Here is a 14751-nt window from a genome sequence, read left to right on the forward strand (position 1 = left end):
TTTGTCTTGGTATAAAAGATGGGCTACAGTAAATATTCTGCTCAATATCACAGATTTGCTTGTCAGCTGTGTGACCTTAACCAGTTGAGCATGTCCCTTGGTGGCTGACGATATGTGCATTTCTGATCACAAGCAGAAGTAGTGGGGGAGCATCATAGACATGTGTTGAGAGGAATTTGGGGTTTGAATAATACACCTCTGGAAACAAGGGTGTTTCATTCAGCATCCTTAAACAACCCTTATTCAAGGTCCTTTTGAGTGGGATGGGCTACACGACCTGAAGAAAATTTTAACCTGCAAGGTCATGTGCTGTTTATCTTGATATGAGATCACTATGTTGCACATATATGGTTGTGATGCATGTGCTTGGTGTACCCTTATCAGATGGGTTGTCATGATGGGTATACTGAGCTTCGTATATTTTCACTAGTGTTACTTTGATGGCATGCACTGCTCACTCAGTAATAAAAATAAACTTGTATGTAGTGCTATTGGGAAAGGGTAAATGCAAAGAGAGAAAGCAATAAGTAAAGAAAGACAATAATAATACCCAAAAATGTATGCACAGTACTCAGAATAAAACACAAAAAAATGACAAAAATCAGGTGTTTGGAAAATAAATTAACATGAAATTTTGATGGAAGGTTTAAATTTAGATAGCTTTAAAGCAGAATGTTTGTATCAGACTCAAGGGTGTGTAGTCTCAAGTGGACTGGTATCAAAAGAGTTAAGTTTTTCATCTAGTTTAGCAAAATACTCATTAATTTTTTTAATTTTTATCTCTTTATATTTGGTTCAGTCATTAGACTGCAGCCATGCTGGGGTACTGACTTGAAGAATTTGTTTTTTAGTTAAATGAATCAACCCCAGTACTTTTTTTTTAAGCCTTGTTCTTATTCTATCGATCTTTTTTGCTGAACTGCTAAGTAATAGAAATGTAAGCACAACAACAAATTTTGTAGTAATAGGGGATAAGCACAGACACAAAGACAAACAGACACACAAACACACACACAAATATATATACTCTCCTGTCAAAGATGACATATGAGCGTTCAGCTTTTAGCCAAACAGCCTGCACAAATGATTTGTTTATAGTGATCAAATGTTCATGCCACATATTAGCCCACTCTCTCCATCAAGTTAACATTGCCATAATAGCTTCTTACCATACAGCCATGCCTCCACTTACATTATGCTGTTTTGATTCATCTGCATATATGCTTTTTACAGTATGGTATGAATCAACTCTGTTTGGACCAGTTCATTTGTTAAAGTGTTAAGATTTTGATAAAATAGTTAAAATGTAGAGAAAAAGAGTCATAGCTCTAGTTATTGTAGTCCCTACATGTGAACCACTTGGTATTTGGGCAGGTGACTTCTAGAGCTTCAGAATAATTTTGTGATATAGTGGAATTTGATAGAAGGAAAGTATATGGATGCTTTTTGTCATTTGATATTGATATTTTCTTCAAATTGAATATCATGAAAGAAACTTTTTGTAACCTTAATGCCATTATGAAAGTATTTACTGAAATTAACATCAATTATAATCAAGGTGTTTAATTATTCTGTTTTGATGTCTTTCATAATTTGCAAAAGCAACTCCTTTCTTTTATTTTCATAGCTGTTTTCCATACTTACGTTGGTTAGACACATGTGTTATTGAGACATTATTTTACAGCTGGATGCTCTTCCTGTCATTAACCTTTACCTGTTTTTCAAGTTTGGGATTTCTAACTCCACACAGTGTTGAATTTACAGAGTGGGTAATTTGTTAACAGAACTGACAACTCCACCATCCGTACATTGCAACTTCCTTAGAAATAAGCAAAATGTAAAATACATATGCACGTACATGCACACACGCACACACACACATGTATCAGTGTATATGCACCAGTGTATACACACACACACACACACACATACAGGGATTGGACAAAATAATGAAAATACCTTAAAATTTCAAACAAATTTATTTTAATATGGGGTAAGACCACCTTTGGCAGTAATTACAGCTTGAATTCTACAGAGTATGGACTTGTACAAAGTTTGAATTGTTTCCAAAGGAATTTTTGTCCAATCTTCAGCTAAAAGTCTCCAGTTCTTGTAGTGATGATGGTGGAGGATATTGACTCTTCACTTGTTTTTCTAAAATGCACCATAAATGTTCAATGATATTGAGATCTGGGGACTGTGGTAGCCAGATAAGATGTTCAATTTCTCTAGAATGTTCCTCGTGCCATTCATTAACAACTTTAGCTGTGTGAATTGGTTCATCATCATCCTGAAAGATTGCGGTTCCCTCTGGAAACAGTTCCGCAACCATAGGATGAATTTGATCAGATAAAATGCTTAAATAGTCTTGACTATTAATTCTGCCATGAAGGAAAACCATTGGGCTGGCAGATTTCCAAAATATAGCCCCCCCCCCCCCCCCGATCATCACAGTTTAACAGTTGGAAAAAGGCAGTCTGGGTCAAATGCTTCTTTTGGCTGTCTCCACATGTATACTTGGCCGGTGGTCAGAAATAAGATAAAGGATGACTTGTCCCAGAAAATAACATTCTTCCACTGCTCTAGGGACCAATTCCATAGATTTTTACTCCACTCTAATCACTTTGCAACATTTGTTTTTGAAAGTTGTGGTTTTTGATTGCAGCCCTCTTTTGAAATCCAGCTTTGTGCAACTCCCAGTGAACGGTTTTTGTGAAAACTGAGTTCTCGAGGTGATCATTAAGCTCTGCAATAATTTTGGGAGCTGTACTTTTGTGATCCTTTCTAACAATTAGCATAAGAGTCCAACGGTCTCTGAAAGTTTTGGTTTTCTTCCGGAGTTTTGTTTCGACAAGGAGGTTTTTCCCTCTTTCTCAAAGGTTGTCATTACTTTTGAGACAGAACTTTTTGATACACCAAACATTTGGGCTGTTTTTGTTATGCAAGCACCTGCCATACAAGCACCAACAGTTTGACCTCTTTGAAAGTCCGACAGAGCTGTCATTTTAATGAATTTTAATTACCTTTTTCTGATGATATCTGAAAAGAAACAGCAATTTTAGCAAAACATATTAAGCAACACTAATAATAAATCACAAGACATGAAAATAAACAAGCCTTTGAAGATTTTATAGATATTTCAGAATTATGATCCTAGGTGTTTCCATTATTTTGTCCAACCCCTGTATGTTTCAGTTTCCATCTACAAGGCTTTAGTCAGCCCAGAACTATAGCAAAAGTCACTTACCTAAAGTGCCATGCTGTGGAACAGCTTGAAATTGTAGTTAGGAAGTGAAATTCATGGCTGCACCTATTAGCTATACCTGCACTTGTTAGTCATGCCTGTGCAAATATAACAAACATTTCTCAAGTGCTAATATATATGCATATAAATCTTTTTTCCTAATATGAATTGCAGTTGGGTTCTAAAGAATATAATGTATTTGTTAAGTCTCAATAACTTTTAATCTTTTAACAAATGTTAAAGTTGACTAGAAGTCTGTCCACTTGGCTAATATATTTTACGTGTATTCCTAATGCTGAGCTAATTATTGATCTGCAGTTTTCTTTGTGGTACACCATTTATTTAATTCAATTAATAGATCTATTTTTTTCTCATTTTGTTGTTAGCAAAGTATATTTCATTGTTTCGTAACTATTTCATAGTAGTCTTAAAATGAAGATGATACTATACTAGACTACCCCTGACCTGTTGGGTCACTGACCGTTCAAATTATAAAACATTGAAGCTGATTTCAACATTGCATTGAAATGAAGTTAATTTTATGATGATTCAGTTAAATATTTCAATTTGTTCGTGTTATCACAGGTTTACAAGTTCATATTTAAGGTTTTATTGATTATTTACAGCATCTAATAGAAATAGAACTTCCAAGATAAACTTGAACTCCAGTAACAACATTTATTTATGGCGTATGTGCACACTTCCATAAAAATTCAAAAGGAATTGTTATATAACGTAAACATAAAATTAATGGAAACAATTTTCACAGTATCATATATTCTCATTTCAAGGTTATGTTACTTTCAGAGTATTTTCCCACTATGTGCCATTTTGGCTATTTATGAAGGTACCAAAAAGAAAACCACATATCTCGGGAATCCATGGTCCAATCTACACGAAACTTGTTTTATTCTGTTTGTATTCACATTTTAGGGCATGTTACTTTCAGAGTATTTTCCCATTATGTGCTGGTGGTTTGGCTATATTAAATTACAGACAAGCACGCACACATGCAAGCAAGCAATCACAGAGTTTTAGTAGTATATAGATAACCCAGTGAAGTGACTTGAACCAATATTGCTTTACTGCCAGGGGTTGTTTCTGTAATAAGGTTTATTTAGGGGTGCAGGTCTTGAATTCAGTATCTTCGGATGCTAACTGAAAAAGAAACAAAAAAACTCAACTAATTAAATGAAATAATGATTAATTTTAATTTCATACAGGACTAATTTTGTATTAATCAGAGGTAATCAGCTCTGTCCTAGTGTTACATTTACTTCTTCCTGGCCATGCTGGGGCACTGCTAAAAGTTATCCTTTTACTACCAATTTTTTGTTATGTCCCCACTCCCCGATTTTATTCCAACTCCACAATTTTAATTATCATACACTTACGTTTCTATTATTGGAGTACACTAATCCCTGATTCTATCTTTAATTATTGTTCTTTGCCTCTATTCTCACTAGACTATATGTTGTCGTCATCATCATCATCATTTGACATCCATGGCAATGGTTGGATGGTTTGACAGGTCCAAGGACTGTATCGTGCTCCATTGTCTGCTTTGTTCCATAGTTGGGATGTCCTTCCTAATACCAGCCACTTTACAGAGTGTGCTGGGTGCTGTTTTTTATGCCACCAGTGATGTTGCCATGCAGCTTGCAAAATTATAATCTCCAAGGGGGCAGCTTTACACTAGATGAGGGATGTGAGAGAAGAAGCCAGAGTAGAATAGGTTTCTTACAGTAGAGGGGCTATATGACAGCTCACAGTTTTGAAGAAAGGGTGCAATGTGTTTGGGTTGGAGCTGGAAAGAGATAAAAAATAGTAGTGGTGAGAAGGTGTCTGAGTGGACCCTCATGGTACAAGGTTAGTAGAAGTGAGTGGATATAAAGGAACTAGGAATGTGGGTGGGTAGAGGTTGCAGGAATGTATGCTGGACAGTAAGAGATGGAGAATGGTTGAAAGAAATGGGACATGGGTGACAACTGTAAAGACTATGTAGGGTTGAGGGTAAATAATGGGTGAAGTATGGCCAATGGTGCCTATGTTGGATGAGGTAAGGGTAAGTAGGATGACTGACAATGCAGGAAAAGGGAGGGAGCAGCAAAGTAGTAATGATGATACAGTAAACAGGAGAGGAAAGAGAGATGACATGTGGTTGGGTACATGCAGGAGTGTGGAAGAGAAGAGAGAGGTAAGTCTAGTGTATGAGGAGAGTGAGAGGTGTACAGTGGTGGAGGAGGAGGGGAGGTAATTTGGTGGTTGGGACTGATCAATGAAAGTATGGGTGGACAGAACAGTATTTATGGATGAAGGGTGGCTAACAAGTGAAATGATTCTTGGTAGTAAGAAAAATAAATGGTATCAAAAAGGAATTTAGACATGCTGGGTGAGGTGGATGTTTTGAGGAAATTGTGTGAATGGACCAGTTGTGCATATATATGCATACATACAGTGCTTATTTTTTATTGTTCTAATATTTTACTTACTTCCTAATAACTCTCACCATACCTACTTTAGTAAATCATCTTCTTGCTAATCTTTGATTATATTCTCCACTGTATCACTACATGCGACTCACCTTTAAAATACTCTATTATAAAATAACCATCCATCCATCCGTCTTCTCTGCCCACTGTTTGTAAGAAGGTTGATGAGGTAGAGACCTTAGGCACCTCCTCTATAGGGTCCTGTCAGAAACAACCATTATTACACTTTCTGGTTGGATCCCTAAATATGACTGAGACTATGGATATTATCTAACCATCTTGTTCTTGGTCTACACCTAGATCTCTTGCTGGTCAGTAGAGCTAGAAGAATCCATCTTGCAATTCTTTCCTGTGACATTCTTATCACCTGTCCATAGTACTAGAATCATGATCTCTCAATGTGGTGAAGTTATGGCTTAACTTGGAGAGACTCCCTGATCTCCAAGTTACGCACCTTGTCAAGTAAAGTTACTCCAGAGATTCTTTGGAAGAACCCCATTTCGGCCACTTGTATTTGTGATCATACTTTTACTGTCCATTACCCAACATTTATAACCATAGGTGAGGATAGGCACAATAACTGTTACTGATAGCAAGTTTGGCTTTTTAACCAATCTATCATTCATTGTCTATTTTAAAAGATGCACTTCAGGAAGCAGAGTTGGCTAAGAAACGCCGTGACTGGGCTTTTGGGGAACGTAGCAAGATTGTTCAAGAACGTGAGAGTATAAAGAATTTATGTGATAGTCTCCGCCGTGACCGCGATCGTGCTGTTAGTGATTTGGCACAGGCATTACGGGATTCAGATGAACTTAAAAAGCAGAAAAATGATGCACACCGTCAACTGAAGGAACTCAAGTAAGATTTTCTTTATTCATGTCTTGAAACAATTGTCCATTTGCATTGGTTTTTATTCATAGGAAAAATGTTTTGCTTACAAAATTGAGGTGTGTGTGTGTGTGTGTGTGTGTGTGTGTGTGTGTGTGTGTGTGTGAGTGAGAGAGAGAGAGAGAGAGAGTATATATGTATATACACACATAAAGTATGTGTATGTGTGCTTGTATGTATATGTGTGTGTAAATGCACACACACTTATTGAAGCATATATATGTGTGTGTGAATGCTTATACATATATAAGAGTGTATAGATGTGTGAATATATGTGTGTATACATACCTAACTGAACTATTTATATATGTGTGCATGAATGCATATATCTATACATGCACAATATTTTATGAGTTAGTTTGAGGTGAGGCAGTCTTCCTTCCTAGATTAAATGTTGTTGCTTTTGTGCAGATGTTTGAAGATATGCATGTCTCCACATACATATATAGATTTCCATTTTAATGTGTATGCCTGTGCATGCATATATATAAGCATGTGTATATATGTGTGTGTGTGTATATCTCTCTGCTTGGGCATGTATGTATGGCTGTTTATGCTTTGATAAGTAACTATTTATTTTTCTGTTTTTTTGTAATGACACTGTTATTGTTGAAAATGATTTAGTAGAAAGAATATCTGTGCTAGACACAAATGCAAAGTTTATCAATAATATTAAAACAAGACAGACATATATATATATATATATATATATAATAAATATATAGGGATTGACAGTAACCTGTTTCTCCAACATACTGAGAATTCAGAAATAGCAGCCAAAGAACTACTGATTCCAAAACTACAAGTTATTACTCTAAATTGATAGCGATATTTTTGAAAAATATCGCTATCAATTTAGAGTAATAACTTGTAGTTTTGGAATCAGTAGTTCTTTGGCTGCTATTTCTGAATTCTCAGTATGTTGGAGAAACAGGTTACTGTCAATCCCTATATATTTATGATTATAAATGATTTTACCGAAAAGGTTTTTTCATACTGAGCTACCTGGCAAAATTGTTAATTATTAATTTTATTACTAATTGACGATTCCCTGCCCTGCATATCTATATAGATATGACATGACTTTTAAATTTGTAACATTAATACTTAGTCTATAATATAAATTTGACATGGGCGAGCATTGTATTCTTTCGTCTTGAGGTTCACAGCCAAACGGCTGGGTGGATTTGCATGAAAAATGGCACACATGTGGAGACGGGTACATAAATTGGAATGCGGTTTGTATTTTTTACCTAGCCCCACAGTTACCGAGAAAATTGATTAAAACAACCTGCGTGTGTGTGTGTGTGTGTGTGTGAGTGTGTGTCACTGAAGCCATTCATACATACATACATAACCTCTCTCTCTCTCTCTCTCTCTCTCTGTCATTCACTCACTACAAAAACTGAATGAAAAAATTTCAGTTATCTCTCTCCCTCTCTCTTTCTCTCTCTTTCTCTTTCTCTCCCTCTCTCTCTCTTTCTCTCTCTCTCATGAGATAGAGAGAGAGAGAAAGAGAAAGAGAGAGAGAGAAAGGTTACCAAGCTAATGGAATCACCACTTTTTTCAGTTATTTTTTCTATTGGTAATATTATAAATTCAAAACTGTTCAGTTTGTATATATGTATTTATATGCATAATGAATGCCTTGTTTTTCATGATAAAACCTTTTTTGTACATGTATATATTTAAATAAGTTAAAATGTGTGACCAGTCTGATTTCCAAAGAGGACAAACTGTTGGAGCATGGTTGGCTGGAGCTCTAAAACTGCTGAATTGTGAATATTTCAAGAGACATAATCTCTAAAATCATGTTGCTATTCCAAAACTAAGATAAAACCAGCTGTGGCAATCATAATTCTGGACAGAGGGCAAAGCTCACAGAGACGGGCTGCAGCGTAGCGAAACATATTGTCGAAAAGCCTTTGAACTATGGCTGCAAAAGTGACAGAAAAGCTAAACCATCACTTTGCTAACCTTCTGTCAACCAAACCTGTTCATCAGGATCTCCATAAAGCTGGATTCCATGGGAGAGCTGCAATTGTTAAACCTCTCCTGTCATCAATAAGGAGTGTTCAGAGGCTCAAGGGAACTATGTCATCTTGTCTAATGAATCTTCATTTACCCTTTTTCCCAGATTGCAGTGTATCAGAAAGAATAGAGATGCTGTGGGTAAGATGATGGGTGTGAATGGATAATGGTATGCTTGCATTTAATGATTCAGAGAAGAAAGATGCATGAAATACTATTATGAAATGTTGCTAAATGTGGAGAATGCATCAGAGAAAGAGTTTTTTAAATACAGACCCAACTGAGGGACCAGCCATTAGAGTTGCCAGCAATATGATAGATAAGGCAATTAAGAATATGAAGATAGGGAAAGCCTTGGGATCATCAGGAATCACACTAAGATTTGGTCTAGTCACTTGTATAGCTAATCAGGTTATCCAGGAAGGCATCATCCCCAATGACTATGTAGTAGTGTTACAGTTAGTTGTTATAAGGGTAAAGGTGATACTTTAGATCAGTGATTCCCAACCGATTTTTGACCATGTCCCACCAAATCATTTCTAAAATCTTGATGACCCCTTGTGATATTTAATTTTTGTTATTCAAATTTTGGTTAATGTTTACAATATTACCCGGAAACAAAATAAAAAAAAAATAGTGCAACAGATGTAAAAAAAAATGTGTAGGAAACAAATATGGAAAAAAAATGCACAGAAATCAACAGGGGTAGGGGACGACTTTGGAAAATTCACAAGATCCGAGTTTTTCCCTCATAACTTTTAGGAAAATGCCTTTTTTTTTTTAAATTAAATTTTATACAAAAACCTTTCAACTATAAAGAAATTTGTGGGAAAATCTTTTCCAATGGGTGGGGAGAGAACTTCAGAAAATTCACAAGATCCGAGTTTTTTGCCCATAACTTGGTGACAATTTATCGTGGATAGTGGGTATAAATCCAAATTTAAATATTCCTCTGATGCTATATTTCTGGTATTCCACTGATGCTATATTACTGGTAAGACAGCTTCAGGAGAAATACCTAGCCAAGGATAAACCTCTGTGCCTGGCTTTCGTTGACATGGAGAAAGCCTTCGACAGGGTCCCCCAATCTCTCATCTGGTGGTCAATGAGGAAACTAGGGATAGAAGAATGGTTAGTGAGAGCTGTGCGAGCCATGTACAGAGACACTGTCAGTAAGGTGAGAGTTGGCAATGAGTACAGTGAAGAATTCTGGGTGGAGGTAGGGGTCCACCAAGGTTCTGTCCTCAACCCCCTCCTATTTATCATATTCCTCCAGGCTATAACAGAGGAATTCAAGACAGGATGTCTTTGGGAGCTCCTCTATACTGATGACCTTGCACTAGAGGAGAAGTTTCAGGTGTGGAAGCAAGGACTAGAATCGAAGGGCCTTAGAGTCAACCTAGCTAAAACCAAAGTCCTAATAAGTAAGAAGGCAGACAAAACACAAACCCCTTTGGGTAGATGGCCCTGCTCGATCTGTAGAAAAGGCGTGGGTAGAAACTCTATAAGATGCACCCAGTGCAAGCTATGGACACATAAGAGGTGCAGCAATATCAAAGGAAGGTTAACTAGGAAGTTAGTTTTCGTTTGTAGCAGATGTTCAGGAGCTGTAAACACTGTGAATGTGCAGAGAACAACTTCTGCCACATTCCAGGTAGACAAACTAGAAGTGGTTGATAGCTTCCGCTATCTTGGTGACCAAATTAGTAGAGGGGGTGGGTGTGCTGAAAGCGTAGCTGCTAGAATAAGAATAGCCTGGGCAAAGTTCAGAGAGCTCTTACCTCTACTGGCGACAAAGGTCTCTCTCTCAGAATAAAAGGCAAACTGTATGACGCTTGTGTACAAACAGCCATGCTTCATGGCAGTGAAACATGGGCCGTGACTGCTGAGGACATGCATAGGCTTGCAAGGAATGAAGCCAGTATGCTCCAATGGATATGTAATGTCAGTGTGCATACTAGACGGAGTGTGAATACCTTGAGAGAAAAGTTGAACCGAAGAAGCATCAGTTGTGGTGTGCAAGAAAGACAATTGCGCTGGTATGGTCATGTAGCGAGAATGGATGAGGATAGCTGTGTGAAAAAGTGTCACACCCTAGCAGTGGAGGGAACCTGTGGAAGAGGTAGGCCCAGGAAGACCTGGGATGAGGTGGTGAGGCACGACCTTCGAACATTGGGCCTCACTGAGGCAATGACTTCTGACCGAGACCTTTGGAAATATGCTGTGCGTGAGAAGACCCGGCAAGCCAAGTGAGACCTAAATCGAAGGCCTCAGGCAGCCCACTTATACGTACCTTCCTTCATTGGACACTAAACTCCACTTGCGAAGACCTGCTGAGGCAAGTGAAATCGAAATCGAATTAAATTCGACGACTGGCACCCATGACAACATCGTTTCGTTCATTGGAAATGAAACTCGGCTTGCGAAGACCTATTGGGGCAAGTGAAAGCGAAACCGTCAATGGCACCTGTGCCCAGCATTGCCTTCCTGGCACTTGTGCCAGATGGCACGTGTAAAGACATTCGAGCGAGATCGTTGCCAGTGCCGTTGAACTGGCTCCTGTGCAAGTGGTACGTAAAATACACCATTTTGAGCGTGGCCGTTGCCAGTACCGCCTGACTGGCCTTCGTGCCCGTGGCACGTAAAAGCACCTACTACACTCTCGGAGTGGTTGGCATTAGGAAGGGCATCCAGCTGTAGAAACTCTGCCAAATCAGATTGGAGCCTGGTGTAGCCATCTGGTTTCACCAGTCCTCAGTCAAATCGTCCAACCCATGCTAGCATGGAAAGCGGATGTTAAATGATGATGATGATGATGATGACGATCAACATTATTCTCTCTGTCTCTTCACACACACTCACAAAAGCAATTCATATACACGTCACACATTCTGTCTCGCACACCCCATCAAACACACACAGACACACGCACGCACATTAATTCTTCCATCTCATGCAACTTCAAAAGAACTTCACTGATACAACTGTGCTCTCTCTGTCTCTTTCGCTTTCGCCATCTTCAAAAGATCCCCTTTTTTCCCCAACCACATATTAAAAAAATATTTTCACTTGTCCAGGCATTGCTATTACAGACAAATTCACAACAATTCGACTCGAGAGATAAACACAAACCACCTCGTGCTGACTGCAAAACTCCTGCCAAATTATCCGCAAAAACACACACACATATACACACACACATGTCCATTTCATATATCTTCTTTTAATTTCTGCTCTCTGATTAGACATCATCATCATCATCGTTTAACGTCCGCTTTCCATGCTAGCATGGGTTGGACGATTTGACTGAGGACTGGTGAAACCGGATGGCAACACCAGGCTCCAGTCTGATTTGGCAGAGTTTCTACAGCTGGATGCCCTTCCTAACGCCAACCACTCAGAGAGTGTAGGAAGACAAACGTCTAATACAATAACTCTCAGCCATATTTTGTTCTCTAAAAAGGTACATGTCTATTTTTTCTATAAGCGTTTAACAATGACTCATTGCATACTTCTTCACTTAGCTTTTATCTTCACTTTTCTTAAATTGGATGCATCTGCTATTAAGTTGCAGAACTTCGGCAGTACAGTTGCAAATCATTTCTGCTTTACTTCTTACATATAATTTCCCCATAAATTCTTACAGCTTCATTTTTTAATGATGATTGAAATGTCAAACATTTTCTAACTGTTAAAGCAATTCTTAACGTCAACTTCTTAATGCCTCTTCTATTTTTTTCCTAGTCCCCATACTTACCGAGAAAATTGATTAAAACTTTTTCTGATGCAAATCCCCTCTTTGTTTTGCCAGTAAAACAACCAGTTGCTCACCACAGCAACAAGGGGACTACAGGATGACAGTCGGCCAAAACTTTCAGTTACAGTTTCTCATTCAAACTACATAATACGCAGAATTGTTGCATTAATACAGTAGAGTGTTTTGAGGGAGATTTGGCTGCTATTTCTACCAGGTCTAGCTACCATGTACAGGCCTGAACTTAATTTTCATTCACAGATTTGCATTTCAAAAATTTAACATAATCTTTTCCATAAATCAACTATCGTAAAAATTTTCTACCATGACTTCACATTTTCTATGTGTAACTTAAAAGACGTGATTAGACAGAAGTCCAATAGAATAGTTTTCAGAAACAGACTATGTACAAATTCTTTCTTCACAACTCCTGAAGCTGTTTTCTGCAAAGATATTTTGGAAAGACCCCCCCCCCCCCCTTCTCCCAAATTTGTTTATTTAAAAAAATTTTTTTTTTTCAAAAAATCCCTGTTTTTGGATACGGAGGTTCAGGAAAATTGCCAAAAATTGGCATTGTGAAATTTTCCCCCCCCCCCCCTTTTCTCCAACTCCTTCAATTTTGACTTTTTTCCCCAACACTAACCCTAAAACCCTAACCCTAACACCATAACCATAAGTACAGAAATGTTTTGAAATTTTTGTCTGAATCATAATGTCCATATTTTTCTGCATATTTACAAAAAAAAAAAAATTCTTAAGAAAAAAATTTATAAAGATTTTTGGAAATTTTTTCAAAATCATAATCTCCGTATTTTTCCGCATATTTTGAAAAAATAAATTCTGAAAAACGTTCAAAATGAAGGAAATGGGGGGTAGGGGTAATTTAGAAATGTCGATTTTTGCCAATTTTTTTGCCGATTCGTACTCCCTGTAGCTGAAAAGGGGGGTTTCTGTTGAAAAAGAAAAATTTCCAGAAAGGGTAGGTTTGGGGGGGGGGGGCGAAGCTGTTTTCTGACAGGGGGTAGGGGAGGAAATTTTCATACAGCTGGAGGCTCCAATCGAAACAGGGGACCTGAAATGATAAGGTTGAGAAACACTGTTATAGATTATGCCTAACCGAGAACGATCACAGCCACATCATCCAAACAGACCAGCTGAAACCGGGCTTAGCTGCTAGTAATATATAATATAGCAATGTTTTGACTGAGTTATCAAATATTTTCCATGACTTGTTTATCAGGTAAAGAGCTAATAATTTAAAATGACATGCATATGTGTGTGTGTACTTTTGATAGTGTCAGTAAATATTTAAGTTGATTTGATTTTTATATTATTATCTCTAATGCAATTTAATTTTATTTCAGAGAGAAGCATGTTGCCTTCTTAGAGAAAGAGACACGAAAATATCAACTGAATTCCATTGGGCACAACCATAGCCGTGACTCTGCTATTGATGCTGACATGTTAGAATGGGAAACAGAGACACACGAGATAGACATCGTAAGTGAAATAGCTATATCTAAGAATATATATTCTTTCTTTCTTTCAAAGTGTTGTAGATCAATTGTTGAAAGTAGTGGTAAATAAAATAAGATAGTTCAAGCAAATCTTTAAAAGTGGTTTTTCACTGAATTATACACATGGTTGCAATACATAGAAAAATGCTATTTGTCTTGAACAGTCTTCCTATCTATATTTTCCCTAATGTCCATCAGTAATTAAACTGAATACAACCACAGTAATCTCGTCTACTTATCTTTATTACTTCAGTCTAGAAAGACTTAACATGCCTGTGGCAAATGTCCCACCCTACACACACACTTATGAATAAGAGTAAATTCAATAATCTTCATCATCATTATTTTTAACATTGCACTTTTCTATACTTCGGAAATTTGTTGAGGGAAATTTTCTAAAAGTCCTTTATGTCACCAACCATTTCTTGCTTCATATATTAGACACACATGCACTCAAGCACGCACGCACACACACACACACACACACTATTTCAATTTAAGCTTTTGAAACTGTAGGGCAGAATTAAATTGGAAACTGTTTGTGAAATTTTTGCTTTTTTTATTATTCTTGATATGTTGCCCTGAACAGTTAGCCTTTTTTAATATGTGTGTAGAGGCTCATGGCTTAGTGGTTAGGGTGTTGCACTCACAATTGTGAGATTGTGGTTTTGATTCCCAGGCATTGCATTGTGTTCTTGAGCAAAACACTTCAATTTACATTGCTCTGCAATCATTTCGTCATCTGACATGTGGCACATGGTGCACCTGTACAGGTAATGTCGATTTGATGGAAGGATTGAACTTTTATGAACACAAACATTTGAT

At 37.4% G+C, this 14751-nt stretch overlaps 1 protein-coding gene across 4 annotated transcripts in view; it reads left to right on the forward strand.

Annotated features, from left to right (window-relative positions):
* The window catches only part of LOC106873835 (disks large homolog 5), a 191427-nt gene that overhangs the window by 89062 nt on the left and 87614 nt on the right, over positions 1-14751 (forward strand). For all 4 annotated transcript variants that reach the window (XM_089355087.1, XM_089355089.1, XM_089355090.1 and 1 more), the window contains exons 4-5: positions 6378-6594; positions 13774-13909. In XM_089355087.1, coding sequence (XP_089211213.1) covers positions 6378-6594; positions 13774-13909 — 353 coding nt within the window. The remainder of the gene's footprint in view (positions 1-6377; positions 6595-13773; positions 13910-14751) is intronic.

Source organism: Octopus bimaculoides, chromosome 7 (genome assembly GCF_046866305.1).
Source record: "Octopus bimaculoides isolate indiv1 chromosome 7, ASM4686630v1, whole genome shotgun sequence".
Classification (NCBI taxonomy): Eukaryota; Metazoa; Mollusca; class Cephalopoda; order Octopoda; family Octopodidae; genus Octopus; species Octopus bimaculoides.